A 27,698-nucleotide genomic window follows, 5' to 3' on the forward strand; every position below is an offset into this window, starting at 1 on the left:
TTGTCGTCTCCGATGTATGACGAGCTGAAACTTTGCCCTCGCCTCAGTTTATAGAAGCTTTCATTATCCCACGTCCCCCTGTGAAAGCTTTGCACTTTAGCAATTTCTCTTTGTAAACACGGACGAATTTCCGCGGATGAAACGCTCGGTGTAACGTAGCTCTCACAAATCTCATAAATTTATCGTGCTCAGGAAAAGTGTTTTTAGTAACGTTGCTACGGTTGCGTTTATCAACATGAAAAGGGCAGGGAAATCGTATGAACTATACCCGACACATTTTCCGCACAGAATATTCAGAACACCGTCATTGCAAGCCTTATTCAAAACACTAGCCGCCGTTTTCTATACCCCTTTGCTGCCGCAAAATATCCCAGGCAAAACGAAATCCTCGAAAACGAACGCGGAAGCTTTACAGCCGATATCGGTGCCTCTATCGCGGGAATTCGAAGGTACAAGTTTCTGACGACGAATTCCAACGTAACATGGGCCAATGAAAAAACTCTGAAGCGCTTAACGGAGCTAGGGGGGGAAATATTCATTGAGAACTGTCGGCGGACAAAGTCAATGACATATTTCGCGAACTGTCCGCGTTGAAATACGCCTGGCCACGCAATTTTCATCGGTGCTGCTGGCGAATCCGTGCAGGTTTTGCCAGAAAGTTTCCGCGTTTCCGCGGCTGCCGCCGGTTCCCTTTTGTTTTCCCCGAAACTGGAACAGTCGAAGCATCGATTAAACTGCAATTATTCACCGGGCCGGCGCGGAAAGTTTCCTTAAAATTTATTTAAATCGGTCACATAAATTACGCGAACGTTGGGAGCCGTTAACGCCTCCGGTTTCATTGGCCATATTCATGGAGACGTTTTCGTTATCTCGGTCCTCCCGGTGAACGTTTCGCGCACAATTGTTCCGCCTCTACACCAAGTAAGTAGATTTATCGTACATACTATAATCAACCATCAGCGGTCGTTGTTCGACTCCTGGAGTTCCAGATGAAGACCATTGCCATTATCAGTTTAGATTGGAGAAATGGCCTGTTTCAAATTTCTGTTGCCTCTGTTCCACTGCTCACTGTGCAGCACCGCTGCAATTTGAATATTTCATATATTCAGAGCATACGATCTTCAACGGTAGATTACCTAAAGAGACGCTCCCGCTTAGATTCTCAACACCCCCGGACGTGTGCACTCGTTTCATTCTATTTGACCACCCACACTTCACGTTTCACCCGTGAAGCACAGTGTTTGGATAAAAGTACACATCAAACTGACCTACTGTCCACAAAAGCCCAGCCCGGCGGAACGCAGGCCGCTTGGTTCGAACGGCAAACAGGGATTTACACGTCGCCCGCATGAAAGGCTGAGGTCAGAAGAGAATGATCAAGTGGCATCGAATCGCTGAAAATTGGATCGTCCCATTTGCAGATTGAGTTTGACTTGCGGCAGCTCGCCCTCGGGAGCGACCCGGATGTGCCCTGGCCCCTGCCATCGGCAACCGACGTTCCCGGGAAACGCCGAGGACGAGATAAGGCGACGCGGCATTATAAATGTATAAGACAGCGCTTTTTCTTTTTTTATCCCGTTTATCGTGCTTAACGGCGGACTTTGAAAAAGGAGCCTCGATCCGGAAGCGGCGTCCTCCGGTTCTGGCGTCCCTTCGCACCGGAAACTCAAAGGGTCGCGGGGCTTGTGACGGCGAAAAAATCGCGTCGCTTCCTTCGAGTAGATTCGAGAGCGAGGTCTAATTTAAAAGACGGCCTTTACGTGGAGCGACCCCGATAACGTTGCGGAAAGTTTCCACGGTGAACGTGCGAGCGCGACGACCGCGTGCTTTCCCTTCAGCAGGATCACGACCATCTTCTTAATTAAATCCAAGCTCATGGGAACGTTGACGGGCAACGCCGAGGAAAAAGAAAGGCAGCGACGGATCGGTACGCAAAGATTTTAATTTCAGTCATCCCTGGTTTCATCCGCCGGAAATTTCGTCCGTTGAGGTTCGTCTGCCCGTCGCGACGATACCACTTCGCGAACATCTATTTTGCGGAACCTTATTTCCTATTGGTACGCCCCGATAGCTTAAAACGTTTCCATTCCGAGGCACCGCGACGCCGTGGATATCCATGATTGACGCGTCGCGGATTTTCAAGACGATCTGGAAAAAGAAGAATGGCCCGGACGGGGCGGGAGAGAGAGGGTGGGCGGGGAGAGGGGAACGGCTCTATTTATTGACAAGTGCTCCGTATATCGAGATCCACGGATCGCTTCGAAATGGAAGCAGAATCAATCCGTGCCGTTCCATCGAGCATCCCTGTCATTCAGTATAAGCTTTAATATCGATGGCTCCCCCGTATACCGGCGAGGCTTTTTCCTCGCCGTTCTTCCACCGTGCTCTGCGCCCCGCGTGCGCCGCTGCTGGCGCGCGCTCGCGACGGTGGTAAAAAAGGAGCGATCCTGCTCGCGTAAAATCGCGGCCGGGGCAGCTGGAATTTTCACGGATCATTTGGCTGATGGCATATTCGGCGGTGGCATTCCCGGCATATTCGATAACCGTTCCCGCAAGCTTTCATCCAGCAGGGAGTAAGGGCGATAGGGGGACAGGTGTGCGCGGGAGCATGAAAGAACGCAGCCCTGTGTGTGCAGGGTGTCCCATTTTAATCTGCAGGGTGGGCCGCGGCGATATTCTCTGATATGCGTGGCAGGTCGCTCTGAAATATGAAACTCATTCACGCTTGGCGAGTTAATACATATCTGATTTTCGAAATAATCTTCACCCCTTCGTCAAACACCCGCACGGTCTCATTTAACATTCTTTAATCTTCTTCACTTTTAATACTCCATTCCGCTTCAACGCACTTTGCTAAGTATATGTACGCGTTTATTGATTAAAATGGAACACCCTGTGCATTCACCTCGCCCGTGTCCCCGTTGGCACGCCATAACTCGCCGCTTCTCTATAAATCCGCGCACCCTCCTCCCCTATATGATAGTCCATCGAAAATATTCGATCGACCGAGCAAACTGCGAAGACTCGTTGACCTGCGAAACAACTTGCGTGGGCGAGATTGGAAAAGTTACGCCGACGTCCCGCCCCAGTCACGATAATAGGGATTTCTTTGGGAGGGGTGGTTTGCTCGAGTCGCTCGCGAGGATCGAGGGACGTAGTCAGCAACTGCGAAGGGGTTGGGCTCGGTGTAGCGATTGCTGGAAATAATTTGACGACTCGTGGAAGACGAACGGAAGCAACACGTGGCACGCACGGTTCTCCTCGTGTCATTGAGTACGCGATAAATCAATTTCTGCGCTGTAACTCTTCGCTGCGCTCGATAGTTAAGACCTATCGTTGGTTGGAATGTGTTGTAACGTTTTAGAGGCACTAGTGGCTGGGTAACCGTGAGCAGTTCGTTGGTCTGTAAAATTACCCTGTAGCGAGGTTGTAAAGAAAACCGTCAGCAAATTGTCACGCGGTAGTGTACGTTTAAGCGGCGAGTGAAAAGTGCCGAACTTGGTAAACTTTGAGCGTAAAGTTCGAACGGAGGGGAGCGATGTTTATAATTCATATCGGGAAAAGAGGAATTAAGGGACTGTATTACCAGTCCATTTAAGTACTGAAATATCATTACGTCTCTCCTAGTTTTCAATACACTTTGCCCCTGATTCGTGCAACCTCTTCTGCAATACTCTTTTATCTTTAATGCGAAGAGTGTACCTACACTCCTTTAGCGCGTCAAGCCGAGCACGCGAGCTCGTTAGGCTGGAATACCTACATATTTTCGACGGCAATTCCTGCAACACGGCGCACTTCGTCTTCTCGAGTGCGCCGCGTAACGTAATCGTCGGTCGTTTCGCGTCTAATTAGCGAGAACATTAATCCCCGCCAAAATGCTCGCACGGTATAACACAATGTCCTCTAATGTTGCGCCGTTTTGTCAGCCTCCCTCGATTTCTCAAGCGTTTTTACGATTCCCGCGGCGGACTGGCGCGTTATCATCGAAATTGCCGTATTACGGAAAAATTTAATTAGTTCCTGTCGACCGTTGAACGCGCTGCGTAGAGAAAGGGAGACGAACGGGGGTGGCTCATCGTCGTTGCGACGAGTGGTCGAGCGTCACGTACGGCTCGAGGTAATAAAAGAAAGCGAGTGGTCTGCGAGCGTGTGCTGAATATCGACGCTCCTCCAGGAATATAATAAGTCGGCGAGAGTGACCGTGCCGTCGATTCTTCTCATTTAAAAATTGCTGATTTTATTGGTCCATGTCTGTGCTTCGTGCTTCCATGCTTCGGGTCACTCGCAGAATTAAACAATCGGGCTTATCCGTTGGACGTCGGAGTGTGCTGTCGTGAATTAGTAATAATAAACCATCCTCTTCTTCTTCTGCTGAACGAGATAAATGTCAACGAGAACCTCGCGTTCCCTGAACACACCGCACCGAATAGGCAATTAAAATCAGTTCATTAATTCTTAAATCACATTCAGCCGAAGGTCACATTGAATTCCAAGCTGCTCCCCTCGATTAATTCCCTTTCGAGCGGGAACAAATTGAACAGCCGCGAGTTGATCATCCTGATGCGGCGTGGATACGGTCTATGCATATCCCGTCATCGCGCGGTGATCATTGTAACAGTCCGAGGTGTTACCCTCTCGCGAGCGGCGCCGGTGGCCCATTTTCGAATAACAAACGCGCCCCAGACGGAGCGAAGATGGTTGCTGCGGCGTGTGGCGGTAACGATCGCAGGTCATTAGCAATGCTAATGCACCTTTCGACTGATGAGGCAGCGTAATGCCCCTGGTTGGCCGGGGCTTCCGCTTTGGCGCATTTCTCAGCGAGGCTACTTTGGAAGCAGCCAGCCCATAAGGCTGCTTGGTCGGTTGGCTGGCGTGCATTTCGTCGGGACTATTGGCTTCCTATTAGGATCGAACTCCGTAACTGTTCCCCAAGAAATTAGAATTCCCCGATAACGGAATTCCCACAGTATAAAACGGCGCGACCGCGCTCCTAATTGCGCGTGATGGAGGGCATCGCACAGTGCTCTTTTCGATTCGGTAAACAGGCGACGACGACCGAGGCACCGATGGTCGAATGTATCGCGGTATTAGCGATTTCCCTGCAATCTTCCGGGCGTCATTATCGAGTAACAATGAAGAATTATATTCGATGGCAAGAGCACCGCGACAAAGTTCCGCCGAGTTCTTAAGGTCGTTGTTTACGGGGGGGGGGGCTTGTAAAAGTTCGCGATTAAAAACTGGAGGGTTCGAGAGGTCTTAACCAGTACGTTTTCGAACTTCTTTTACGTGCTCGCTGTTTCTTCGAAACGAGGCGATCCCGGCGCTTTCCCGCGCTACAAATTTTTCTGATTCGAGGAAGGCACGTAAGGGAATTCCTACGATGCCCGGAGCGCCGTTTTCTTTTGTTATTACGGGCCAACTTACGGAGCATCTGGCCACGTTGATGGCGCTATTAACGAAAGGAACTGCTCCAGCGCAGTACTCCCCGGTATCGTACTAGACGATTTCGAACTTGTTTGCCCCGGCATGATCTGATTACGTAAATGCTGTGGAACGTGTGCTTCTTGAGGAACCGTTACAATTCCCGTGGTAATGTTACACCGGGCAGCGATAGAACGATTTCTGTGATTGCTGTCGAGCAAGGCAGAGGGTGAAACGAGATTGAATAGAATTCTTCCGATAGTAATTACATCGCTAGGCAGTAGAGATTATATATACAGCTCCAGCTTTCTAGGATCTGTGAATTTTCGAGCTTCCGATAAGAACAGCAGGTCGTATTTTTATTTCGGTCTCCCACGCGTCACATAAGCGTGCATTGTTGGAAGTTCGAACCATCATAGAGCATGTTTCGTCAGAAAGGGTTCGCCATCGAAACAAGGTGGGCCGAAATTCTGTGTGGGATCGTTGCACGGTTCACCAGACGAGAGGAACGTGGAAATTTTGGACCGACCGCCCGCCGCTCGGACCTTCCCTTGCTCGCGTAATTAGCCCGCAGAAACGACGGATAATTAGCGACCTGGAGGCGATCACGGAATCAGTCGACGAAGGAGAGGATTGCGTCGGGGTGATAACTTTATTCGGCCGAAATCCTGACCGAGGCGGCTGCGTTGCGGGGAATTTCAGCTGCGCGACGTAGGTCTGCGGATAGACGGAAAGGGGTTGAAGAGGAGGGTTGGCAGAGGGACGAAGCCAGGACATTGTTAACAGCATTGCTGCCTAATTAACCGCAAACGCTTTCAGTGGGTTTCGCCTGGCCTATTGTTTACATGCGGGCATGCCGCCTGTATGATAGTGCTCGACGACCGAACCAGCTGAAATATTTCCATGGAGATTCTCTGACGCTTTGTGTTGCACATGCACGCGTCTGTCTGGATCATAGTAGCGTGGATCGTACGGGGCACGTCGAAAGTTACGTCCACTCGTGAGGGAAACGCCTCGATTTCCATGGAAATGAGCTGGTCGATTCTCGATCCTGGCCTCTCCTGTTCCAGAAAATTTCTTATTTCTACGATGGGAGGTATTGTGACGTCGAGATTCCTTTTCAAGTTCCGGTGAGGCTGAAATATTGCGCAGTAGATTTATTTATTTATTTTTTTTATTTATTCAAGTATATCAACGGTGTCGAATACACGAATATTCGACGCCTTTGCCGAATCGTAAGCGCACTCTCTTTAATAACAGGAGAACTTATATCGCGTTACTGTGCAGGTAATTAATGACTCTGTACATGTGAATTAAGTAACTAATGGTATATTTAAAGATATAGTTAATACAGAGCAGTGGTCGATTCAGCTGTTGCCAGCTTGACTATTTTCTTCGATCTGACATTTTTGCTTTCGCTGAGGCCTTACGAAGCCTTCAAACCCCTGCAGGGGTGTGTCTAAGCAAAAGATGCTAAATATCCTATTGGTTGAAGATGGTAGAGAAAACGGAAAGGGAAAGTACTCTTTCCAAGAAACCGATCGGACGGCGCGACGCCGTCTGTTTATTGTCGTCCAGATAGCTCTCGACTCGGCCCAGCGGTCCCTATTTTATGGAGGCAGTTGTAAATAATCGGGTCCCAAGCACAGGCAAAGCAAGTGCCAGCCACGTGCGGTGTGACGAAGCTTGAAGCTCGATAATAAACTGTTCGCGCTCAACAAACGGGATAAACCCTTTGTTATGAAAAGTACAAATCGCAGTCACACAAGCATAGAACAAACAATTAGAAAGTACAAAAGAAAAATAATTAAAAGAAACAAAAGCAAAGAAGTAAGCGCAAAAGAGCCATTAATTAGTGACAAACATAGTGACAAACTAGATATAAAAAAATCATAATAGTAATAATAATAATAGCAGCAAACATAATAGTAAAAGTTAATCACAGCAGAGTGATTGAAGGAATCATAGGAAGTATTAAAGAAGTCAACAGAGTTACAGTACCGATTCAAAGTTATTAGAAATCGATTAAGACTATTATAGTAGCCGTAGAATGTTCGATGTGCCCCAGGAAGGAAGAGAGCATGTTTTCTAAGGCAACGCTCCGGTGCATAAGAAGTAACTTTTTCAAGGATGTAGTAAAGTAGTTCAGTGTGCCAACAAATGTGCCTATTCCTGTTCCCAGCTTCCTGTATTAAAATATTGAATATTCATTAAAAATGTGATTGACCCTAAGCTGTCACTAGAATCAGTGAATCAAAATGGAAACCCATTCCCCATATCCTCCACACCCCTCCGCACATAGGCCTCGTTATAACACCTCTTAGTAACACAGAAATTGCAAGCAAGTAACAGATTAATTATCATCCCTGCGGCAGCGCAAAATGAAACAAAGAATTACAATCTATCAGGTTCGCCTGTGGGTGTCGGGTCAGGTTTCATTAATTTTAATTGACGGGGCGGAGCGCAGCGTGCGATATCGCTGGAAAAGAATCTCGGGGATGGAATTTCATTTCGCGACGATTACCGGGGATAACGAGCTTTGAAAATCAAGGAAATTGTATCAGAGGCGCGGCTGGTAAGTCAGTCAGCCCCGTTCCTGCTGCCTGGTCAGTAACTCACCCGCCATCCCTCCGTCGAGTGATAATAAGCCACTCGGTGCTAGGCCGACGATATCCTTAATTCCGAAAGCTCGTTGCACGGGTAAATAGAGCTTAAAATTAAACTCTGCCGGCTTTCTTATCGGGCCGGCGATCTACCGGTCCTATATAATGCGATCTTGTTATCGGGCCGCGCTATTTTTAGCGAGGGGGGAGTTACACGCGCCCACGTATACATTAAAGCCCCGTCTCTGTTGAGCACGCTGGCCGCTCGTTTGTATCCCGTATGGATCTGGGCCACGTTCCCCCGGCCACTGAATTAAAAACGCGTTTCGCGGCCGAAAATTATGGCCCTACGTTCGCGCAAGGGTTGTTTCTCTTGTTTGCCGACGCCCTCGGCGCGCCTCCACGAGTCTTTAAACTCTCGTTTAAAGCGGGGCCACTCGCGGTCGTCCGACACGGCTCGCCGAAATCTTGAGCAAGCAAATTGCTGGAACAAGCGTGGGACAGGGGAGTTTTTCGCTTGGGAGACTCGTCGAGGATCGAACGAGATTTCTTTAGGAATTTCTATGTGAATAGAGTTTAGGGTATCGGAGTATAACCAGATAATAACGATAACGGTGCCTGTGCTAGCGCCGCCCATCCTTAAGGACCCACCCCACTTAGCGAACCTGTTCAAACTCATTTTCGGAACGGCCTTTTACTGCCGCAACAATGACGTTGTTGCAAACGGGCGAAAACTGTTCCCGATGATGAAACACCGTGCACCCATGCACGAGCTCCGATTTCGCCCTTCTCCTGGTGTCCGCGTCGAAGGCCATTATGGCTAAATGCTGCTCGGTACATATAAATGATTATAAATAACTGGAAATCGATAATGAAAAAACCTCCGGTTGAACGGTGGCTCGTAAATCAATCGGGACGTCATTAATTTATACGCGAACACCCGTCGATGCTGGTGTGGAATCAGCGTGCAGAGGAGCAGGGGCGGGGGCGAGAAAAACAAGGAGCCCATTAATTATTTTTTTGCGCCGCGCGTACTGCAAAAGCTAAATGAGGAGTAAAATTGTACAGGGTGGGGCGTTACGCAGCCGGGAAAGGGTGACTCTTTGAACACGAATAAGTCAGTCGCGCGGAGTGAAACTTTTACGCAGGCGACCTAGCTTTCGTCGAGGTTCGATCGCGAAGATGAGTGGGAATTAACTTCATCGCACGGTCTCACACTCGTGACCGAGTAATCCCCAAAGAAACAGAGGTTTCGCATCCCTCTTCTTATTATAGATTTAAACCTGCAATCTCTCAGTTCTACACGTTGTATACGTGCATGGGATGCGCGTGATTCACACGTAGACGTGGAATATGCTCGTGCACGAGGATATTCCTGCACGGCGTGGCTGTCGTAATAATTCTTGCCGTAATTCCTCGGTTTCCCAGGCTGAGACAAGACAAGGGCGGCGGCGCCTGGTGCCCGAAAAATATGGTCACGAAGGAGGGCAAGGAGTACCTCGAGGTGAACCTGCACAGCCCGCGCACACTGACGTCCACCAGGACCCAGGGCAGGTTCGGTAACGGCCATGGGGTCGAGTACACCGAGGAGTACTTCGTCGAATATTGGCGGCCGGGGTTCAACAAGTGGGTGCGATGGAGAAATCGACGTGGCATGGAGGTACGTACACACCTTCCCTTGGCTGCTGCCTGTCGATCGATTCGCGACCAACCTTTTTTTTCCTCCCTCCCACACCCCTCCCCCAGCCACTCTTGTACGTATGTACGTGACTGACTCCCCTCTTTTACATTCGTTATGAACACTACGGTAGAGAGGTTCACTTGGGTCGGCTGTAATCGACCGTTGTAGATGCACGTTGTGGTTGTTATGCTTTACTTTTAACGATTCCACTTAAGTAAAACTTTTCAACTAGATTCATCTTTCGACGGGGTCGAAATAGAAGAACTTTAAGTTCATTCGTTACAGTGTTTCCACCTGACTTTCGCGATAAGGATAGTACGGTTCGATTTCACTTGATGAAAGCTTTACTGTGGCGCGCATATGGTACAAGGGAGACCGGAGCAGATTGTAAGAAAAGAAGTTTTTTCACAGTTTTTTCTCGAAAGTGTTTTCCTCGATCAGGAAATAATTTGCGTTGACTTACTACTCACATATGTGGCGAACTCGTTGAGTGTAAGTACGTGGCAAAATCTTGGACACTTAGACATCTTAAACAAATCTAAACCTTAGTTACAATGTGCTCCAGTCCGGGGTAAAAAGTGACACCATGTGGGGTAAATTGTATCGCATCTGTTTTACTTATTTAAATACAAATATGAACACAAAGAAATATTTGTAAAAAATATAAATGAAAACACAGATCATTATTAAACATTTGATATACATGAGTTAAACAATCATTGCTTATTCATCTGATTCTATCAAAATCTTCTTCTTCGTTTTCTATGCTTTTGCCTTCACAGGTACCTTTTTTTCTACTTTTTGGATTCTCGATTGTTCTGTTGTTCCTCTAGAGCAGGGTTGACTAACTGGTGGCTCGCGAGCCACCGGGGACTCCTCCGCCTTGCTGCTACGCTGCATGGCCTCCCTCCATACCTACCAGACTCTGACGATCACAGTTGATTCCTCGTTCTTTCCTTCTCTTTTCGACTGCGATCGTCAGAATCTGGTAGGTAAGGCGGACGTGCCCCTGGTGGCCCGCGAGCCACTAGTTAGTCAACCCTGGTCTAGAGCATCTTTTTCCGGTGTGTCGGCAAATAGCATGTTTGCTTTGTCACCATTTAGAGCGGACTAAGTAGTAACATGTTACAATTTACCCCGAGGTTATTATTTTGCGTTTTATCTCAGCAAACGGGAAACTAAACATGAAATTACTAAAATGCGTACACATTATAATAAACCAATGTGTACTGATTCGTTTGCGACAAAGAAGCAAAAATTCAAACGGCTTCCAATGACGGTTAATTGAAACAAAAGTGCTAAGACAAAATTTTCTTACGTGCTCTGCATACTAAAATTCTGGGCTATAACCACAAAATGAATACACAACGCTCGTTTGCGTCACTAAAACCGACGGCGCTAATGTCGTCAAGCAGCTCTCGCATGCTGTGGGTTACCAGAATTGTCGTTCAACAGATTTTATTTATGTTACAATTTACCCCGTGTTACAATCTACCCCGGTACCCACTAGCAATTGCGGCGACTGTAACAATTCCATGGCCTGGCGTTAAACTTGATTGGAGGCTTGCGAGGGGATCTAGCACCGAGGCATCGCTATTGGATATCCACTCTCTGTTTCTCAATCCTCTCTTTTAAATCCTTCTGCAAACACCACAATTGCTCGGTACACGTGCACCCTGACTTTTCACACCCACTGAGTCACTCCGCCTGGCAGATTTTTATACAAGGAGGCATTTGTGAAGCAATTCCGAGGCGAGACCTCGAACCGGCGGAATTAGCGGGACGCCACTCTTTATAATTGCACTCATCACGGAAATCGGATTAGAGCTTTAGCGCGGCTCGCATCGCGAACAAAGCGTCGCGTCGCCCCGGCGTAATTCCATTCTTTCGAACGGCGAAGGGAAATCTGCGCGCATCGCGGAAGCGTCTCGCCCCCTCGATAGCCCCGGGGGCCGTCCGTCCGCCATTTGTATTCGGAGGGATGGTGGCCGGCGTCGACGTATCTATATCGCGTTAGAGAGGCCAGTGGCCGGTGTAAGCGGTCGTTACAACGTGCGACGTGTTAATTAACGTCTCTTTAGCATGATAATCTGTACGCGATATCCATTAGCTCGTCAAAATACATCATGCCGGTTAAAGCGATTTACGTGGGGCCCGGATGAAATTACGGGGAACAGGCTCCTCGAGCCCCCGTCGCCTTAAATTACTATTACACGGGCGCTCGTGTGCGTTCGGCGGAGACCAAGACGCGGTCACTTGCGATAATGACGAGGATGAGATTCATCTTACGGAACGTGGACGAGGATGCTGCAGCATCGCGCGCGATCCTGTGCAGGGGATCGTGAGATGGTAGTGATCGATAGTAAATTGACTAGGAAAACGTTCTATATTTAAATTAATAAGCAGTGACTTCTTTTATTAGGATCTAAATAAAGAACGTATCTGAAATGTTGTCAGAATTTATGATAATTTTATATTTTGGAATGGCCTTTACTCCTTTGCACAGTAGAAGTCACTCATCATCGCGGCTGTGCCAATTATACATTTCAAACGAGAGCACAAGGTGTTCTGATAGGAATCGATAGGACGACGTAATCGAAGAGGAGAAATCGGGGTGTACGTCGATATTTTTCTAGGTATCGAGAACGAGAGCCGCTTTTGTTCGCGAACCGCGACCCGTATTGCTAAATGGAATTTTAATGGACGCGCAATAAAACGACTGCGTTCATTCCGCTCGTCGAAACAGCTAGGGCATAATCAGTCGTAACGAGCGTGGTACATTTCTCAGTTCTTCCTGAGCGGCTGTGAATTGCACGCCTAACCGTAAGTGATCGGTGGCGCTCTGTCCCTGTCGATAGTTTCGATTCGATTACCCCGATCAGTCTTACCAGTCCGTATCGATATTAACACAGGCCAGGAAGTTTGCCAAATTACGCAGCGAAGAAATTCGTAGTTAGCCACCACGCCTTGACAAACTACCAGAACCCAGCTTCACATTTCTGTACCTACCCGCAGCGGCACGCAGGAAAAGCTCTATCCTCGCGGAGGGTAACTTTAAACTCTAGCCGAAGTTCCATCGCGAGCGTTCTGAAAGGTCGTTACTCAACGACAGCCGTTGTCATCAGAAGACATCTGATATTCTCCATGGCTTGGTGATTCACACTCCTCCTCGTTGTCTCCCTTGAATGCACTCACACGGGCGTACACTGGTCGGAGCGTACACATAACACATGCTCCCCCGCGATCTCCGTCTAGCTTCGTACCAGACGTTCTTCCCATTTTCACGCTGATTTGCTCAAAGCGAGAGAGCAGTCTGGATTCAAGCAGCACAGAAAAGGGAATAGCGCTGAGGGGGCAGAGGGAGCAGTATAGGGAATCGCGGGGAAAGGAGAGGGATGGGGGAGTTTAAGAGGAAACGGAAGTTGGAGGAGGATAAGAGAGAACACGAACGTTTACCCTGCAGCCTCAATCTGGCCGACATGTGATCTTTGTGCACGCGCTCTTTCCCTTTGCTCCTTGCACTTTGAATACGACCAGGAAGAACGAGAAAACTCTGACGGCGGAACGGGACCGAGGCAGGGGGAGTGAAGCAGGGTAGTGAGAATGAGAGAGAGGGAAAAGCAAAACGACTGTGTTATCGCCCCGTTGTACGTGACCCGAGCCCTCCACAGGCATTTCTCCACGGGCAGACGGAGTCGCCACTCCCACGAATAAGGAGCAACGGCAACGAAAATGGGCTTTTCCGTTTCCGATCGACCGTAGGGAAACTCTGCCCGACCCCGTCACGATTTCCTTCGCCCGCTCGAAATATATTAAATAAGGATAGGGGAAAAAATAAAGAACCGTTGGAAGGGGAGTAAGAAAACATTTCCAAGTGGTTCGTGGGATGGTTTACGATGGAAGATGCGCATGGATCGCTGCTGGATAACTTGTGGCCCGGGGGCGAGGGGCGGGGCGTGTCTGGAGGCGAATAAACATCGGGACGATAAAATTGCGGCCAACATTGTTTCGTGAAAAAATACGCGCGTGTCGATCGGAATTTCCTCCGTTCGCGAAATATATTAAATGATACGGTACGAGAGATCGAAGTGGTCATAAACGGGTCGGGCGTAAAACGTCGAGCGTGTGGGTCGTTTCGGAAATATATTTTACGATGGCAGGCGCGCGGAACACCCGGGAAAATTATTCGAGTCGAAAAGAGTCAGGGAAACAGAGTTGTTTACTTTGCCCTTTACTTGGCCCGGGCTCCTTGCTTTTCCGACCGGTCATTTTCACGTTTTCCGCGTCGTACGGGTAGCGTAAATATGGGCAGAGAGATATGACACGAGTATCTCTCGAGACGCGGAAGAATTAAGCCGAAATGAAGGCTCTCATTTGAATTCAGGGAAGAACGGGGAAAGACCTGGATCAGCGTGGCTATATAGATGCATTCTGATGGAAACGGAAGAGAACACGGCTCTTCCTTTTGCGTTAGGGTGCTCGTTGTCGTGCCTGCGGTGGGACAATTGCCAACGGTGGACGTGTTTCATTAACGGCGACGTTCCCTGCGCCAACGGAACTCCGTGAGCCACCTTCATTTGCGGCGTCTTTCCACTTACCTTCGTTAGAAAATAAGCGTCAAGGAATTAAATTACTGCCGTGCAAGATATCGCGAGTAAATCATCGCCCGTTGCTGGAATAGAAAAATAATCATTTACAGACACGAACACAGGATTCTCAGTGAATATGCAGGTTTAAGGGCGGGCACCACCCTGGAACCGCTACAAAAACACAAAGTAAGGGATTTTTTTTGTTCATATAAATAAAAATATAGAGCTTGGATTTTTTATATAGTTTTAAAGCAACCTTTATTTTGCCAGAAAAAATTGTTTATTCTAAATTGTACAAAATGGTTTCTCGGTTGTAAAAAAAACTGGCCCACACTCCCTGGAATGACGGGATCATCTGAGAAGGAAATACAAAAAAGATTTGACGGTTTAAATAATCTTTTTGCAACTACTGGTTCAAACTGTCCACTTGTTTCTTGCAAAACCATAAAGAGAGGTGATAACAGTTTTCCATCAGAAGTTATTGTTGGTTGTGTTGTATAACTATGAGATGTTGACGCTACAGATTGTACAACACATTCTACTTTTTTTTGGCCTTCCGCTGATAAGGTCCGTCCAGTATGCATTTCTAATTGAAATCCACTTTGATCTGAATTATATATATTTTGAGATCCATACGTTGCAATCAAGGGCTTCACTTCCTTAACAAAATCTGCAGCTTTAACTTTCAAAACTTCATCGTCTTCTATTGCCTTTCTTGTAACAAATTTGCTTATTTTTCGTGAAACAATGCATTGGGCTTTTTTAAAATTATTTACCCACGTTCTAGAAGCTTTAAAAGCGTTGACGTTATTACCCTGCTCTTTGTATGCGTTCAGAGCTCAAAATATAACCAGCGCCAATAGCTTTTCTCATAGTTTCTACTACAGACTCGGAAACTTTTGTTAACTTTTCTTTTTTAGTTCCTCCTGCTTCAATTTGATGAGCCCATCGGCGTATTTGACGTTCAGAAGAAACAAGTTGAAAATTATGTTGAACCGTAGTAAGCTTTCGTCTTTTCTCTGCTCCTTTCCAAAATTCAACTGCGCGCCGCTTATATTCAATGTCAACATCTTTATCACGCTGCGAACAAACTCCTGTATATGATTATTCAGTCCAGTCTTCATCTGTATCGTCTACAACCACAGGTTCCGCTTCACACTCTTTAAACTGATCTAGAAAGTCTAATGAAGCTACTTCCGATATTTCGATATCATTAAATTATCTCTAATAGTTCTCGAGATATTCCACAAAAATGATTTTTCAACCCTAACTTTGAACGCAGCTTTCACCCCCCCCCCCCAAATATGAAAACGGGGAAGAATAAAAAAACACGTATTTCTAATTTCTCGGTCCTCTATAGCATTTCCAAAAATCAAAATAATCGGAGGCGGACATCTAAAATACTCTCCTTGTCAGATGATCCAGTCACTCCCGGGATTATGGACCAGTTTGTTTGTAGTCCTCCGGCAAACCAATCATCATAAAATAAATTTCGAACCAAATAAAGGTTGCTTTAAAACTACAAAAAAACTCCAAGCCCTATATTTTTATTTATGCAAACAGAAAAATCCCTAACTTTGTCTTCTGTTAGTGGCTTCAGTGTGGGGTCGCCCCTTAAACGCGTATTGCGAGAAATTCTACGCTGTACTAGAAATTCGGACAAGTTCGCGTTAAGATAGTTGATTAAAGTGTTATCAAAGCAGGTGCAGTAGGTCCGAAGGAAATGGAAGAGAATTTATTATGCTTCGAAAACAAAACTTGCCACTCGAACGGGCTTCCAAATAAACACGCCTATAGCGTGGTAATTTTCGCGCCCGGAATTTATCGCCCACGCACTCGGGATTCTGGCGAAAGCACACTACACGGGAGAAACAAGACACAGTTGCTCCCCAATGATGACACTCCCAGAGGTGTGTCGCGATAAATCCGCAGGTGAAAGTCAACATGTACCAGTATTCTCCGTGCTGCAGTGTGAAACGCGTATTACACCCGCGTTTCTTCTGGCGAAGATAGAGCGCAGTCGTGTAACCGTGCAGTCTTCAAGGAGGTGTTCTTTCGATTGTTCAATTTCATTTCGACGGGTACAAACAATGTTTGCTCGAGAAGTTTCGCAGCGTTTATGAGCACCTCTTGTGCAATTCCTGCGCTGCAGCTTCGTAAACATTCGAACACACTCGAATTCCATCCTCCATAGTAATTACGAGCACTACTTTGAGCATCCATCTTGCTCCAGCATGCCAGAGTTTCTTTAAAGTGAAATTGAACTTTGAGCAAAACGTCATGGCATCCTTGGAAGATATAAAGTAACTTCCTTCGAGCTGCAAGGACAAAAGAAATAAAAAATCGAGATTGTTTGCGACGCCTACAAAATTTTATTAATGTGCTCCGGTAACGTGGAAGCTCGCGTTTAGCTGAAGATGACGAGTCCCCGACTTTCGTTTGACTTGGCGACCGCCCCGCTTAAGTCCACAGATACCGACGGTAATTTCCATCGAAATTTCAATCTCGTTTATCCGTAAAGTAACTTCCATGAGCCCCCGTCCGTCGCAGTCATCCCTCACACCCCCTTTTACCGTCCGCGTCGTTCCACCACCCCCAGGCGATCGTCGCGGAGCTGGCAGCACGTATCGAATTTTAATCAATCACCGATAGGGACAGCCAATTCCAAAGCCAATTAACATATTCATTCCGCGGGGCCTGCCACCCTTTTTCCACTGATTTCAGCGAAATTCAAATTGCAATATGGCGAGCACCATTACGGGGCAGCGCTGAGCCGTACGGTCATTACGCAGCAGTCATTACCGAGCGCGTTCGTTCACGATAATATTGCTCGGGTCAGAATTAAAAGGAGAAGAGAGGGTAATATAAAAAAAAAGGTGACCCGTTGGGACTTAGCCTTTATTACGTAGGATATCGGCTAAACTGGCTAGACAAAATGAAATTTGATCGTATCCCGTTATTGAAACGGTTCCCAAACCAATTCGATGCAAAGATGCTTCGACGAGATCAAAGTTCAAAGGATATTATAGTCGAAGCACAGAAAACGACTTAAAGTCTTTGACGTTGCTCGCAGAGCAACTGTTAGTTTGAAAAATCTGCAGCTATTCAGGTCTTCCTACATAACTTTTACCTTATACAGAATCTCATACACAATCAAATTTCTTTTCCTTCAGAAAATAGTCTCCCTTAGTAAATTCTCTGAACCAAGCTTCTTCACTTATGTAGCATTTCTTATTTCTCTCTTTCTTTTAAACTTAATCGTCAAAATATATGTCCCTCATCTTAAATGCAGAAAGTGGTGACCCTTTCAGAAGATCTGTCACTGACTGACGCTGACAGTTTGGGAACCATCGCATCCTTACGCTTAAACTATTTAACAGTAATTTCCGTGCGGGCTTAGTGGTTTAGATTATTCTCCTAATATACCAAGATCCATGTTCCAACGAAACATTCCAAGTCTCGCTTATTCAACCTTCTAAAACCGCGATGGTACATGGAATGCCTCAGTAAGGCATCGGGACTTGGAATATTTCGGTAAGGCGTTGGAATAAGTAGAACTCAAAAAATATTCACAGTCCTATCTGTTTTAATACTTCACTGAAATATTCCAAGTTCACCTACATTTCTATCTTAACGTTATATTGGAGAGTATGAAAGATTGAAGAACTCTTCAAACGTGTACTCAATTCACGCAGAAGGAAAGGAGGAAGTCATATTTGTGGGTGTGAGAAAGCCGAGGAGGCAATCTCCTAGGCTGGCCGGCGCGAGGAATGAATGTTTAGAAGAGATATGCGCGACGAGTGATTGTTTAGGTTGAGTGTCGATCGCGGCCGGATCTGTGTAGTGTGCATGGTGGCGCGTGGCATGGATGTGTGGTGTATGTGTGTTTTGGAAAAGTGTCAGGTGATGGCTCATCGACGATCCGGTCACCAGAGTCTAGGTAGTGACGCGAACGAAGCAGCATCGAGACGTATAGAATACTTAAATATATAATAAACTTATTAGAGTTATTAGAGTAGACATATAATTATTCACCCTTCTTCTGATCCAGTCGCTTTCCAATCCCACATTTTACTTGCAATGGATTTATTGAAACACTTCAAGTTGCATGTACAAATTCTTACATCTTAAAAAAATATTCCAAATTCCATTTATTTTAACCCTTTCGCGACGGCGGGGCTGGGCGGCGGTGCGCTGCTGAGTGCGGCCATTAGTGCACACCGTACACATTAAGTGTGTCTCGCGTTTTTAGAGCTCCCAATGTGTCCGTGTAAAACCTTAGAAGATTTCGTTGGTATTGCTGATTAATTACCTTACTTTTAACTATACCGGCACACGGTAGCATATTTCCTGGCAACGCTGTTGGCACTAGCCAGTATGAAGTATTTAGTGGAAGTCGGATATAACCGGCGCCAGTTGCGAAGGGGTTAATATCCTATAAAAATTGAAGAAAGTTCGCAAAGTTCGGCCTCCACTGTCGAAAATAAGTGGAGAATCATTCCAGCAATTATTGTTCGTCTGTCAAACGGCTGGACCTTCTATTTCGCCACCCCCGTGGAGAACAGTATTGCCGAAACGAGGATTTGATGCGTGAAAATAAGCAAGCATCGGGGATCGATATCATAAATGGAAATTCAATAAAATCGGCGTAAGAGCAGAGGGGCCTGTGAATCGGTGCTACATCACCGCCAGTAGTTAAGGACCGTTTATGGTCAGACGGAGTCGGTTATCCGATACGAAAGCCGGGAGACGGTTATCGTGCCTTCCATCCGTCGGATTTTGCGGCGCGTTTGAAAAATCAACAAGGTCTGTGAAGCTGGAAGGAAATCCTGTTAGGCTCTCTTGTTTCATCCAGGGGAAGGAATTAAGGAGAGGAATGAAGTTATACGCTACCAAGTCGACAGATATTTCTGTCGTCCCCTCGTCGCGGCCACGGAGCCCCTTCCACCAGGAAATTCAATGTGCGACAACGGGGGAAGCTAGGAAATTTCTCTCCAGCCTGCTCGAACACGCGAACGCACTGGGTGTTCCGTAAAAATACGTGTATGCCATCTCCTCTGAAATTGGACAATCCTTGTGTCTGTAATTGCTGATTACAAAGGGAGCTGTATTGAACTTTTTGTATACAGAAAAGGTTCAGAGTTTGTGAGCTGTTTAACAGAGTGGATAATAATGGAAGTACCTTGATTTGAAGGAAGTTAATTGAGGGATGCTTTGTATAGACAATAGCAACGTGTTAGGTAAAAAATGGTGACACTACGCTCTGATTACTGCTACAAAAAGGTAGGTACTAAATAATATAAGAAAACAATACAAGGATTCAATTTCCCATCGATTGAAAATACTTCCAAGGGAGAATCCAGCAAGCTGGTGCACGCTGCACGTTATTTCAGAAAACACATGGGGACGCGAATAAATTATCGTCGACAGGGTAGGCTCGTTAAGTGTGTGCGCATCCGTGCAGGATCGAGCTGGTATCGATGGATTACGGATTACCGGCCCGAACGTGGACACCCTATTAGCAGATTACCGCGCGGCCTGGAAACAATTTTCTACGGCCACACTTCCTCCCCACCCTCTTTCTCTCTTTCTCTTCCACCCCCACACCTCCTCGCTCTTTCCCCGGTTTTCCGACGGACGGGTCTGGCTCGTTTTTTTCTCTCCTACCCTCCGAGTGTGTTCCCTTTTTTCGCGGCCCCATCAGCGCGCAGGCTCGATCGGTGAGTGCTTCCATCCGGGCGAGGGTTCTCTCGTCCCTCTCCCCCGAAGCGCGACAAAGAAGGGGTTGAATTTTTATTCCTTTTTAACCGCGACTCGTTTCGCTCAATTTTCGAAATATCCCCCCCCCCCCCCCCCACGCGAGCGCAGGGAAATCCATTTCGGCGTAAACGAACAGTTATAACTCGCCGCCGCGATTCCTCGCGTACTCTTCGTCTCTTCGTGGTTCCCCGCGGAATCGAAATTGTTGCTGCCTGGAACGAAATTCACGGTGCGCCGCGGCCATTCAACGCTTTAAAGGGGAGCTTGCGGAGGGAATCGTTCGGGAGAGAGTTCCATTCCCTTTTTCCCTCACCTGTTGGCAGCGATGAAAAAGGGAGGAATACGTCGAGTAAGAAAGTTTTCGTTTCTTGCGGGAGGATACTTAAATTACATGGCTCCTCGTTAGCGTAACGGAGCAAGGTTGTAGCAATAAGCGGATTAGAGTCAGTCTTCTCGACGATACTCTGCGGAGCGAGATATATTTAATCATAATAATACCCCGGGGTTAAATATTTCAATAAATCCAGCGTTTAATAATGAACGTTAATGGAAAAGTTACTGGCTTATTAGAATGAGCTTATAGGGGAACGAATTAGCGTTTCTTTCGCGAATTTCGCGACCAAAAACATGAAACAGACAGGTCAAACATCCATAGCGTTTTCTAAATTCTTTGGCTTTATCGTCGGACATAAAACACACCCGTGGAGCCTATGAAATTTTCCTTGCAACCCCCTTTATAAAGTACAAAATTGCCCCGTAAGAACAACTCTACGTATCCTCCCCTAAACCTGCACATTATTAATCTGACGAGCAGAAGACATGTTATTGCCCCATTATCGCGCAACATTAAACACCAAAAGTCCCTCGTGAAACGATATTAGCATGATCACGCGAGTGTTCCGCTGGCAGGGGGTTGGGGACGTTAAAATTAAACAGTTCTTCATTAGCGGGCTCTTGGAGAGCCCGAATTCGGCCGCAAACAGATTAGAAGCGTGCTCCTTTCCAGCACATTGCTCCTAGAAAGTAATTGCCTACACGCCAGCAGGACGGGGCGGGCCGGAAATGGGACGCGCCGCGTAAGCTCGTTCCGGTTTTTCGGCTCCATAAGACGAGCCACCACTACCACCTGCTCGGGTTACCTGGCTTCGACCTCCTAACCTCGTCGAGATAATGAAACTCGCCCGGAAGACGTTGCACCGTTGGCTTTAATTCCATCAGTACACCTCCTTGCTGGCAGCAATTCCAATTTGCCCCTCTTTAAACGCCGCGCGCAATGAAACGCTTCCAGCAACTCTGAAAAAGCACGCCGCGCGTTCGAAAACAATTTCGCGTAGCGATTGTAAATATATACGGAATCTATAATTCGCGTCGGGGCGTAATATTGTTGCGCGGCGAAAGTGGCAGCAGAGTAATATTATACGTAGGCAGGTATATAGGTTCGAGCGATTTTAAATTGTTTTGTAACTGTATAAATATTAGGTATCGCGGCAAAATATGATATTCCACCGGAATATATCCAGCCTTTAGTTGCCGAGGATTGTTGACAATTCTTCACGGTGGACTTTATGATTTAATTCTTCCTTTGAAAATTACCCGCGGAGGACGCAAGCTGCGGCCGAATATGCCGCGCAAACAGTCGCTTCAATTTTCCCCAGGACGATCGACGCTGTCCAAAGCACCGAGAGCTCGCGTGGCGAGCCAGTGTCTATTCGAATTACAATTTCGGCAAATTGCGTAAGCCCGAGTATGCCGTGGGAGGGTCGAGCACACCGGGACATTTCCTGCATCCTCGGAATCACCGTCATCTCTGACGGTGACCTATCCAGCGCGAAGAGGGATTGCAGCGTTTGCCCGTTTAGAACGGATAGAACTGGCTTGAAAATACAGATTACACACGCCGCTGAAGCAATATTAGGCAACGCCGTGGAATTTACGTTCACCGCGGTTTCCGTGTTGGGTAATAAGATAAAGCTTCGACCCGCGAATGCGAACGAAGTACTCGTAAGCAATTATTTACGAGGGTGTTCGAAATATTCTGTCTGTAAGAGAGGTGAAAGTAGGGAGTCGCGAGTAATTGACTTCGCGCGCTTACTAAATCATTACCGTCCAATAACCGGATTCAAATGTAACAGAAACACACCCTCGGTGGAATTACACGAATTTCCCGGTAAAGTTCGCAGCCTTCTTGGATAACAGAAAATTACCGCCGAGAAGCCTCGCGCATCCACATGCTCGCACGTTTCCTAGCATTCACCGTTTGCGTTCACAAGCGCCATCCGTCCTCGAGGGTATCGACACAAGGACGCACGAGCGCCGGCACGAAGCAATCACCGACCTCTTATCGTCGGCGCCACGTAACACGGTTATGACAACTCGCGTTTACCGCGACACGGATAATCGTAATAAACGAAGCCATATATAACCAGTAAAATATACAGGGAATCTCTGTACAATTGCCACCCCATTCGAGCGGCAACGAGCACGAGAGAGCGATCCATCTGGGCGGCAAGATATATGGGCTCCCTCCAGAATGATCCTCTCCCTCCTTCAAGCACGGATATCAATTTTATGTGTCGGTAGGACGATATCGGACTGGGCTACCGCCACCTCCCCCGTCCCGGGCTCTTGTTTATGGCTGTATTAATTATTCCTATCGCGTATACGCCGAGCTGCTGGCTTGTATTCCTGCGCGGTGCAGTTGCAGTTGTAATGCATCCGCGGTCGGCCGTTCCGAGCCGGCCGATATAACCTCACCCTCGTCTCACCCTCCTACCTACGCGCAACGATTTAAGAGGGCGCGTTCCATTTGCGTGCCGTTTACAACTCGGTGGGCCGTTTACAGCTGCTTGCCCTCCATACCCTTTGCTGCATTAAGTTCGCGCCAGTCTTGCTGCTGGCTGCGTACGATGCTAATTCGACGGACGATTGATTCGCGTGCTTCGACCGCGTTCGCGACTTGATCTTTATAGGGGCGGAAGAGGGAGTCTGAAGACACGATCGATTTAGATTTCGAAGGAGATTTAACGTGGCTTTGGCTTCGTATTAGGAAAGTTTCTTTATAGTAAAGTTGCATGGTAACTTCAATCCTTATGCAGTTTAATTGTTTTGGAATTGTTTTAAAAGAGGAAGAAGACATCGACGATTTGAGATAATAGGAGGTGCAAAGACTCAAGGCGTTGAAGGTCCTGGACGTCAGTGTTGAGTACCTCGTAAGTAGGGCGGCTAAGTTACCAGCGCAAGGGTTGCTGGGTCCAGTGACGGAGACTCCTGGATCCAGGAAGCCAGAATCAATGACGTCGGAGATATAAAACTTAATTTCCGTAGTCATTGACTCTGACCTCCTTGGGGATTCCCTGGAGTCGACTCCACGACCCCCGGAGTTGCTGGAATCTGCTCTCACGGCGGGGGTCGTTGATATTGGATCCCATGACCTCGAGTTCACTGGTATTGGCTTCCATGACCCGACTCGCTCGATATTGGATCTTCTGACCTCGAGTCATGGACACGGTGTCTGGCAAACTGCTGGCTGGAGTTATCGGTATTGAGTTTCACGCCGACCATATCTGCAACACTTATCGGTTCAATTGAGTACTCTAAATGATAATAGTGTCGTCACTTTGAGCAGCATTCTAATTATTTTCAATAATGTTAATAGCGAATCTCTGAGTTGCATTGCAATTATAAAGTTTAGAGGTGAATCATGTGGAAAGAAATCACGACAGCCTTGATTCAGCGCTTCCACTCCAACTGGCACCCTCGAATGACCCTGTTTTACTACGATATCTGACTAGAGAATGCGATTACTGCTTTGTCATCGATAGTTGGGCGCGATACACCTCCTACGCGAATAAACCGACGCGAAACTCCCTCGCTTCTGCGTTCTCCCAACTCGTGGGTGGGGAAAGCACATCGTCGGATTTCATGGAAACGGCACGAGTCCATTTAATATATCAAGTACTAGGTCTAAGTTCAGTTAGGTAGAAAAATCTTTGCCGAAATCGGCTTTCAACAGTCACACGAACACGTCTTGAATAAAGAGGTGCAAATAAAGGAGTGTTAAAATTATGAGTCACAAAGTAGGCTTAAGCGAATAATTAATTCCGAAGCAACTTTGCCTGGAATAGTGATCGCTACTGATGTAGCGATTGTAAACTATTCAATCCTAGTTTCTTATGCTGCGTTCTGCAAAAATTTTCGCGCTAAATTAAGGGGTTATATACGTTTAGCCGCGGTGAAAATAAATGATTCCAGGACTTTTTTTCAAGGATTTTATTAAAAAAAATCTAACAAAATACTTATTACGCATGATTTAGTAGTCCATAAAGTGTACGAAAAAATTTATTTACAATAACTTTTTTATTGAATTATTGATGATTTTTAAGGTTCTTTAGACCACTGCAAAAGAATGGCCATATCTCCTTTAAGCATCGATGGATCTGAGAAATAAAACGATGTGCTTGTAAAATAATGATGCCATTACGGGCTGTCTGGTCAAATTTTTTTAATTTAAAAAAAAATAAAGAATTATGACGCTTTAAAGCTACATGATTTTTATTCATTCAAACTTTCGCTGCGTAACTGTGCATGCAAAATTAAACAAAATATGAAAAAATATCTCGTCAGCCCATAATGGCAACATTATTTTACAAAAGTATCATTTTAATTTTCACATTTTCCATTTTCCGATGGTTTTATTTACTTTTAATGAAACCTCTCTAGTAAGAAGATTCCTCAAATTATTAATTTTTGCCGCGGCTAAACGTATGCAACCCCAATCATTAACCAAACAATCACTTGCACCCCATTTTCTCATCAAAACACCCTGACGGGCTCAATATCTTTCGCGAAGCAACCGCAACCCCCAGGATTCATTTAAATATGATACAACAGAGCCCGCCCTAGCCTATTAAATCAGCAATACGAAAATGGTAGTCGCAGGATCAAAGTATCAAGGGAATATTCATGTATCTCGTTACAACCCCCGCGTTCCAAACCAATATACAACCGCAGTAGCGCGGGTTTTCGTGGCAGGGAACGTCAGACAGATCAAATTGCGGGCCTGGTATTTTTGAGATCGAATAACGGGATCCCCGGTTAGAAATTCTAATCCGACGGAAACGCAAACGAAACGAACCGACCCCTCCGATCATCAGGAGCGTGTCCGCCGGCGTCTCTGCGTTTGCTTTTCACATGCGAACGACGGAGTCACGCGTACCTATGTGTATACGCTGGTGCATACACGAGCTGGTCCGTTTAGGCCCGGATCCGTCGTTCGAAGCTCGAGGCTGGATTCCCGGCCACCGCCGTTCATATTTCAGCCCGTGGCGAACGTATCCTTCGCGAGACGAACGGAGCCTGTTCTCCGCGAATCGATCGGACCAAGAGGCAGAGGAACGAGAGAGGAAGTAACCAACGGCCGCTGCTCCCATCCAGATTTAACGCCGGCATTTACATTTAGAAGAGCTTCTCGCCGAGCTGTTGTTTACTAATCGCATCCGGAAAACGATGCTCGAGGGCCGTGAGATTCGTTCTTAACGCTGTAAACACGTTCCAATGACCGTCCGATGCTCCGTCTGCGGCCGAGCTCAACGAAACCACCTGGTCTGCCCGATCGACTGGAGCCTCTTCGCCCCCTACAACCGAGCTTCTCCCTTTTTCGCCGTCCAACTTTCCCCGAGCATACTTTAATCGGCTCTCGTTAGAAGGGCACGGTTTTTTTTGTCTATCTCCTCTGCTCGCTGCAATCAAGACCCGGTCTAGAGCTGCCAGCTCGGACGGGTATGCCGTTGTGATCGCGGAGGAATATTCTCTTTCGTTTTCGAAGTTATATATATATATATATTCGTACTCGCCTTTCTGAAATGTTATTGCTACCTCGGTGTTATTTGCGTTTCCGGGGGGGAGAAGAGTGATGCGTTTCTCTGTCGAGGTACTTGTGGCGCGTTGCTTGTCATATTAACGTTCCAGGAGCTACTCTGCTATTTCGAAGCTGTAAAAATTGACAGGTGATAGGATTCGACAGGTCGTTTAATGCATTGCCGCGTTCGCGCGCGCGATAATGGGCCTGCCACGAGTACAACTCGTGCATAATGAGGTAGAGATTTGCACAGGGGATTATAGTGGACGTTTGCTGTTCGAAATCGTACGAACCCGGCACCACTTATTTCCAATCTATTGCAGCCAGTCCAGATATACCGCGCTTTAATAAAACGACAACGATTTTATGTTTCGCAGCTTCTGGCGGGCAACAATAATCCGTACACGGAGAAGCAGCAGGCCTTCGACCCGGCCATCGTGGCGACGAAGGTCCGTTTCATCCCTTACACCTCCCACATGCGCATGGTATGCATACGGGCGGAGCTTTATGGCTGTCCATGGACCGGTGAGTGAAATTTATGGCCGCTCCTCTTTCTACCGTCGTATTTCACGATCCCGTACTTATTTGCGACAAACTGTCCACCGCTAAGTATTGAAAAGAACGGCGCAATAGTTTTCAGCTCCGAGCATTTTTATCACCCCGTCGCTATTCTCCATTCTATGGAATCCCTGCGGCCCCTTTGTACGCGAGAACGCGTTGGCGCAGCGCTGACCGTTTCTTTCACTGCGACTTTCACCGTCGATTCTCATGTTTGAAGAATCTTCAAACTTCCTCAATTTGCCGCTTCCGAACGTTCTCGTCGATTTTCAAATACTGTCCCTGGCAGCCCTCTGCGCTTGAAATTTCACCAGCTTCATTGCGAATTCGACAAGAATACCTGAAGATTTCTTCATATTTTTAAGCGTTAAAGTAGAACGTAAGGTAGGAAAACGAGGTACCCTTCGCTTCATTGATTTTTTAACCGTATCGGTGGGTTCATTCAGACTCTTAAACACCGCTCGAATCGCAACAAAACTTTGCCCATTCGAGGGCCGCATTAACGTAGACTTACGAGCGTGCCAGCGATCCGGAGGCACTGCAGGTGTGTGTGTTTGCGTTAATCTGACCCCGAAACGGTTCGGCGAGCTCGGTGCTCGAGCAGCCTAGTCCCAGCATGCCACTCGAATTCACGGTTATAAGTATCGATACATGGCGTATCGATGGACCTCGGTAATTGCTTACGCGGTAAGAAATATTTGCACCGAGGATGGTTGTTTCCCATTATCGCATTGGCCGTTTGCATCGCGAGGCAGCTGTTCTATGCGCATTCTCGTCGAACAAGGGAGAACGGTTCGTTGAAACGGATGCCCCGCATCGCGCCGCTCTAACAAGGGAATCGCGCGGAGTGCTACGCAACGATTTTAACGAAACTTCCTGCGCGGATAGAGAATTGGAAGTAAACACCGTACGGGCTCAATTGTTTATTAAATATTTAAGAACAACGAGCGTGCTTCTTCGCCGGAGAATAAAGATGTCTATGACTTCAAAGTACAGACGCGTAAGAGAATTCAGTGATGCAGGTCAATGCTTCGCGATCGGACAGCTCCCGTCGCGGTACATCACTATGTATTTCTTTCACATTTCAATTGTATTTTGAATTTTTCTTCGGTTAGAAAGGAACATGCGAAGGTCTTCAAGTATTCAATATTCCCAACGGGGGAGCGCGATCCTTATTTTCAAATGTCTTAAGAGCGGAATCCTATTTTTTTGGCCTAAAAATATAGCAA

At 46.9% G+C, this 27,698-nt stretch overlaps 1 protein-coding gene and 1 long non-coding RNA gene across 6 annotated transcripts in view; one reads left to right on the forward strand and one right to left on the reverse strand.

The window, feature by feature from the left end:
- The window catches only part of Ddr (discoidin domain-containing receptor 2), a 225,705-nt gene that overhangs the window by 136,455 nt on the left and 61,552 nt on the right, over positions 1-27,698 (forward strand). For all 5 annotated transcript variants that reach the window (XM_076826826.1, XM_076826815.1, XM_076826854.1 and 2 more), the window contains 2 exons: positions 9,453-9,684; positions 26,289-26,436. In XM_076826826.1, the coding sequence (XP_076682941.1) occupies positions 9,453-9,684; positions 26,289-26,436 (380 nt within the window). The remainder of the gene's footprint in view (positions 1-9,452; positions 9,685-26,288; positions 26,437-27,698) is intronic.
- Positions 10,492-27,698, reverse strand: part of LOC143376821 (uncharacterized) — an 80,133-nt gene continuing 62,926 nt past the window's right edge. Inside the window, exons 2-3 of the long non-coding RNA XR_013087170.1 lie at positions 10,746-11,103; positions 10,492-10,532 (exon numbers count right to left, since the gene is read on the reverse strand). This is a non-coding gene — a long non-coding RNA (uncharacterized LOC143376821). The remainder of the gene's footprint in view (positions 10,533-10,745; positions 11,104-27,698) is intronic.

This window comes from Andrena cerasifolii, chromosome 1, assembly GCF_050908995.1.
Source record: "Andrena cerasifolii isolate SP2316 chromosome 1, iyAndCera1_principal, whole genome shotgun sequence".
NCBI classification, from domain to species: domain Eukaryota; kingdom Metazoa; phylum Arthropoda; class Insecta; order Hymenoptera; family Andrenidae; genus Andrena; species Andrena cerasifolii.